At 39.3% G+C, this 6,426-nt stretch overlaps 1 protein-coding gene across 1 annotated transcript in view; it reads left to right on the top strand.

The window, feature by feature from the left end:
* Nucleotides 1–6,426, top strand: part of scfd1 (sec1 family domain containing 1) — a 141,658-nt gene that overhangs the window by 37,184 nt on the left and 98,048 nt on the right. Inside the window, exon 8 of the mRNA XM_048600432.1 lies at nt 3,914–3,987. Within this exon, the coding sequence (XP_048456389.1) occupies nt 3,914–3,987 (74 nt within the window). The remainder of the gene's footprint in view (nt 1–3,913; nt 3,988–6,426) is intronic.

Raw genomic sequence — 6,426 nt, 5'->3', positions numbered from 1 at the left:
CCAAGCAGCATCAGAGGAGCAGGGAAGCTGACGTTTCAGGTCTGGACGCTTCTTCAGAAAACCATCCAGCTCTACACCTTGTTATCTCAGATTCTCCAGTGTCGGCAGTTCCTACTATCTCCGTACTGAGATTGCTGCCTTGGCGGGATACCAGCCCATTTCCATATGGATTCACACTCAATGTGACCTTGAATCTGGTTTCCAGAGACAACCGTGGTGAAGAGTGATACAAGATATTTTGGTATTGGGTGGTGGTTGAGTGGTTTGTCACAGAGCTGTACGTAAAGTATTTCCCTGAGCTTCAATTTCCTGAGGAGGTGTTAATCAAGCAGGCTGATTTGTCCTGTATGGTGTTAAGCTTCTTGACTGATGTTGGAGCTGTACTCATTCAGTATTCCATGATTGCACTCTTGCGTTGTGCCTTATAGATGGTAGACAGGTGTTGGGGAATCAAGAGGTTAGTTATTTGCTGCAGCATTTCTAACCTCTGACTTGTTCTTGTAAACACAGTATTTAAATGACTAGTCCAGTTCAGTTTCTGATCAAAGCTGATCCTAGGATGTTGACAGTGGGTGATTCAGTGATAGAATTTCATTGAATGTCAAGGGGTAATGATTAGTGTCTCTCTTGTTGGAGATGGTCATTGTCTGTATGTATAAAGACTGTTTCTATTGTAGAGTATTTTTTTTAAATTGTGGACTAAAATGAGAAAAGAATTGTTTTAAAACAGGAATTGCAAGGATTGCTGCATAGTTTGAAAGCAAGTAAATTGATATTCATTGTGAAGCCGGTTTGTACTGCTGTGGATTACAGCAATGATTGCTGACAAGCTGGAACTGAAGGGTTGTGTACAAATGGAGCTTTGACTGGCCACAAGATTGGTTTGTGAACTAGCGACCAGTTAACAGTGACAAAGGTCTTCTACATGCCACCAATTCTAATATTGGCTCTCAGGAAGCTGAATAACCTGGGGCTATGACCAAGATACAGAGGGAGTTTATAAGGGCAATAGAGTTTAATTAGAGGTATATGCTTGTGATTCATAATTGTTAATCTGTATCTAGAGTCAAATTATTTGTAATAAGTTGTCATTTCATTAAGTACAGAAACCTGGTCTATGCCTCCTGTCAGCCTGGGTCCAAAAGATAGAGGTGGGGCATTTTGTGTGCTTTTAAAATCTTTAACTTTTGCAAGAACTCTGGGAATAGCAGACTTGATTTCCAGTGTGCTAGACCACTGAGTCATTACACATGATTCTTGTGTTGCATGAGTGCTGCTTGGCACTTGTCAGCCCAGATCTGGATATTGGGCATGGCTGTGAAGAGTCACAACTGGTACTGAACATTGAGCTACCATCAGCAAACATTCCCATTTCTGACCATATGATGGGGGCATCATTCTTGACTAATTTCTCCAATATATTTTGTTTGGTGATATTAATTACTTCAGTTTCCTCGTTTTTATTCAGCTGTTGATTATCCTGTATTTCTGACACAAGATTTGAATCTTCTACTTTGAAGCTAGACACAAAGTATTTGTTCATTAAATCTTGACTGATACTTCATTTTACGTTTATTAAGCATGGAGTCAATGAGAGCAAGATTTCTACTGTTTCAAGAAATAAGTATAAGGGCTTTTGTACTTTATCCTTGTAAGTTTAAGACAAAATACATGCTGGTTCGGGAAAAGCAAATTTGAGTTTTATTTTGCTTCTAAAAATTGTATTTGAGCAGTAAGCACTAATTCACACATTTGCTACTGTGTCCCTCGCATTACCGTCTTCTTAAAATATGATCAAAAACGTCTGTAACTAAGATCCATAACTTGTCAAAAGAAATTTGTATTGAAAACTCAGAAGGTAATGGCTGAAAGAGTGGCAAATTTCACATTTAAAGACATTTTTCTGTAATGAATTAAAAACCACCGTTGACCACTATTTTCCTGATCGATAGGTGACTTAGTTTAAACTACAAGAACTGATATTCCCATTATACACCCATCACATATCACATTCTACAAGCATTGCAGTCATTTTCGCAATGGGATCACAGTTGCTCCCAGCATCCAATGGGTTACCATTAACTTACTTGTTGAGTGGTAACTTCGAGTAACCATTTGCAGGCACTTTAGTCAGTTTACTGTACAGCTGGTTCTGATATAACGCAATAGTCCTGTTCTCGTGTGATCTCATGTTGTAAGAAAATCACGCAATAACTGCAACGTTTAAAGTGACATGGACGGAATCGCATTACAGCTAAAAAAAAAAACGATATGGAAAGTTCGCGTTCTACAAATAGCATTCTATAATTCTTCAATCGCATTAAAACAAATTCACATTGAAGAAACATGCATTATATGAGAACCGACTGTAAAAGAAGGGTCTAGGCCGAAACGTCAGCTTTCCTGCTCCTCTGATGCTGCTTGGCCTGCTGTGTTCATCCAGCTCTACACCTTGTTATCTCTGTAATTTCTTAAGTCCAGTATCAGCAGGAAAACCTGTCCCAATGAGTCTTCTTCCTGCAGCCATGCTCGGGGACACATCCTTTGAAAGTTGTAGGATTGTCCCTTCATCTAGAGACTGTCTTCCTCCAACAATTGACAATGGTAACCTTGCAGAGTCAAGCAGCCCTTTTTACCTCATGAACTAACGGAACTGCTGTTTACTTGCGATATTCACTGTTCTCTAGAGAGACATTTAACTGATCCCAAAAATGTCTTGCATGTGCCATTTTTTTATTTAACCTATTTTTCTAATCAATCTGTTCATAGATGTTATTACATACCTCTGGAGCAGGTAGGACCTTAACCCAGGCCTCCTGATCCAAGGGGAGGCACACTATCACTGCACCACAAGTGAGCCATATTCCCCATTCTATTATTCAAGCTCATCAGCCTTGTTTTTCTGTAGAAATTCTAATTAGTGGTGTGGATCCTATTCCTTTTTAATTTAGAAGTAATTGGACAGATTACAGCACAAATATTTACAACCCAATATTCAACATTTTATCCAGTGCCTTTCTGGCACTTTGGGAGTCTGTTCATTGCAAACACAGAGACTGCTGCATTATCTCTAAGTGTAAATACCTTGTACTTTGATCCAAATTTTTAAAAAATCTAAACTTTCCTTTGAAGTCCAATAATCAAATCACCCAGACTTACTGTAAGGCTGACCTGAGAACAGGCTATGTGACCCCTTCAATTCGACTAAATTTTACAGAACCAAAACATGATAACTTTGTGAAAGTTAATGTGTGCTCCCTCACTGAAAGGTGGGAAAAGCACTGCTTGGACGTACTTAGACAGCTCTTGAATCCTGCCTCTTGTTACTATCTACCCCTATCTCTTGCTGCAACCACACAAAAAGTAAAACTGTGATGGAATCAAGGAGGAATTGCACAATTCCATCAAAAAACTAGAATGAATGAACTGAAAAAGTCCAGTCCTGTACTTTATAAGATTGTATCTAAATCTAAGAATTTAACAAACTTGACCAGCCATTACTGATCTACAAACTTAAATGCAGAATGCAGATGCAGTGGATAGAATTTTTATTTTTATTCCGTAAATTAAGGAAACCTGCATTTTGCAATGTTTTGAAATTATCTGTATTTTGAAATGTTCACAAGTGTGCAAACTTTTATATTTTATAGATTATTTTTATTTTAATGATTGTTTATGCCAGATATGAAGTAGGATTGCTTGTTTTATTGGACCCATCGTCACAACTCAACACATGCCACCAACTTCAATAAAGCAATTATCCATTTAACCACGCAACTTAACAAAAGGTTCATCATTAATGACTGTTTAAGAAATTTCCTGAGCTTCAGCCTACTTTAGCCAAGCAATATTGTTTTCAAAATCCTGGTTCTGAAATATAGTGGTGACAGTGCCTGTGTTTCTTGTTTCACAGGGGCTGGAGGGAGAGGATGATGGTGCTATTAGCATGCTTTCTGATAATACCGCCAAACTCACATCAGCAGTCAGGTGAGTATCAATGCAAAAAGTAAGTGCATTTTCAGTGTTAGAATTTTTAGACCAGCCTTTTGAGACATGGTCTTTTTTTTATTAAAAATGCTATTGCAGATTTCGGTGCCCAGATAGATGAAAAATGTTCTAAGATTAAGAAAGATACATTTTCGCCAGATGTGTGGATTGACAGGAACATCTTTTTTGGTCTCAATGTTGTTGCATTAAATAGCAACAGGGAGTTATGACTTTGAACCAGGTTGTAGCACATTGACCTAATACTTTAGACTTAATGCATGACCAGGCTGAAGTTCAGCCCTGTTGTTTCCCCTGTATTACAATCTCTGTGGTGAGTGATTACCTTTAAAAAGATATTCAAATTTCTAGTTACAAGCTGAAAGAATGACATTTCCCAATTTAGAGATGTTTGCTGGGACAAATGTAACACTCTTAACTAAATATTATTTGTAGGTAACTTCTAAACTACAGAAAAGAACGTTTTACTTTGAAACTAATGTCAAATTGCCATCTTGACATATACAGACCACAGATGCTCCAGTTTTTATTGAGTGTTCAATCATCCTGTTTCACCAAGTAGTAACTTGAGTGACTCTCTCCAGGCAATTTAAGCAAAATTCCTTGCATCTCCCATCAGCAGTGTAATCATTTGATGGCTCTTCTTCCTCTAGTCACATAAGGATGAATTTTCCAGAATCCTCAGGATGTATCTTTGACTGGTGATTGGCTTCCTCTCACATCTGACTGTGGTAGCTTGTAAAGCCGAGCAGTACTTTCTTGCCAATGACTGCACCAATATCTTTGTTGTTCATTTATTTTTTGGGAACTTTGCAACCTGATCTCAAAAATGCCCCTGTCTTCTTCCACAAAGCAATTAGAAACAAATTATGGAAGTATCTAGGTAGAACTGCTATTTAGCCATCCTTGATCCTAACTCCCTTTTTCTTTGATTTGATTTGATTTATTGTCACATGTACCTAATTGCAGTGAAAAGCTTTGTTTGCTAGCAGTACAAGGAAATCAAAGTAAGCAAAGACATACAGATCATAGGGTGAAAAACACACTTGGACACAGTAAGGCACACAGGATGTGTGCTAGGCAAGATCAGTATTAACAAGATCAGCATTATTTGAAGTTAGAGAGTCCTTTCATCAGTCTAGTAATGGCAGGGACGAAGCTGTTCTTGAGCCTGCTTGTGCATGTGTTCAAGTATCTGTATCTTCTGCCTGATGGAAGAGGTTACCGGGATGAGATGGGTCTTTGAAGATGTTGGCAGCCTTTCTGCTGCAACAAGGCGTGTAATGTCCATGGATGGGAGGTTGGCTTCCGTGATGGTCTGGGCTGTGGACACCACCTTCTGCAGCTTCTTAGGGTTCTGGGCACAGCAGTTGCTATACCAGGCCGTTGTGCACCTGGACAGTATGCTTTCTGTGGTGCATCTGTAAAAGTTGGTGCGGATCCTTATGGATATGCCAAGTTTCCTAAGTTGCCTGAGGAAGAAGGGGTATTGATGTGCCTTCTTGACTGTCACATCTACGTGGGAAGTTCAGTACAGGTTGTCAGTTATCATCACTCCTCGGAACTTGACGCTGTCAGTCCTCTCAACCTCTGCTCCATTGATGTAAATGGGGGCGTGTTCTCCTTCTTTCTTCCTGAAGCCAATGATCAGTTCTTTAGTTCTGCCATTATCATTGTACCATGTCACAAAGCCTTTTATCTCCTTTTTGCATTCTGCCTCATCATTGTTTGATACCCATCCTACCACGGGGTGTTGACAGCAAACTCGTGGATGGCTTTTGTTCAGAATTTGGCAACATAGTTGTGGGTGTACAGGGAGTACAGTGGAGGGGGGAGGGGGCGCATCCTTGAATGCTCCAGTGTTGAGTGTTATCATGGAGGAGGTGCAGTTGTCTATCTTCACTGAATATAGTAAGTAAATGTGCCGTTTATGGCACAACTGTTATAACCCAGTACTTCAACACTTTCTAGAGCTTTGGGAAACTCAGTCTACCTATTCTAAGCTCAGGACTGCTGCCGTGGTTGTTATGTATTAATACTTTGTAACCTCTTCCTAGTAAATCAATCCAAACCTTTGTTTGATCTGTAACAATCAACCCACCCAGGCTTACTGTCAGACAGATTGCTTTACAATAGGCTACATGAACCCCTTCAGTTACCCTACATTTGCAGATACAGTTGCAAAGCATAATCTTATTCTGATTTCTAACAAATGGACCATAATACTTAGACTCTCTTCCTCAGACATGTTGGGACAACACCGAAGTCACAAATCTTGCTGCAATAAAATGTGCACCTTCTTCAAAAACAATAAGAAGTTACTGTCATTTTTCCATAAAATTGTAAAGCACCTCTGAACATAATATTCTCCTGATACCTCCTGCCACAAGCTTATTTATCTCTTTACCACTGCATGGATGC

The sequence above is a fragment of the Rhincodon typus genome, chromosome 8 (genome assembly GCF_021869965.1).
Source record: "Rhincodon typus isolate 14 chromosome 8, sRhiTyp1.1, whole genome shotgun sequence".
Taxonomy (NCBI): Eukaryota; Metazoa; Chordata; class Chondrichthyes; order Orectolobiformes; family Rhincodontidae; genus Rhincodon; species Rhincodon typus.
This window is presented reverse-complemented; position numbering and strand designations above follow the sequence as displayed.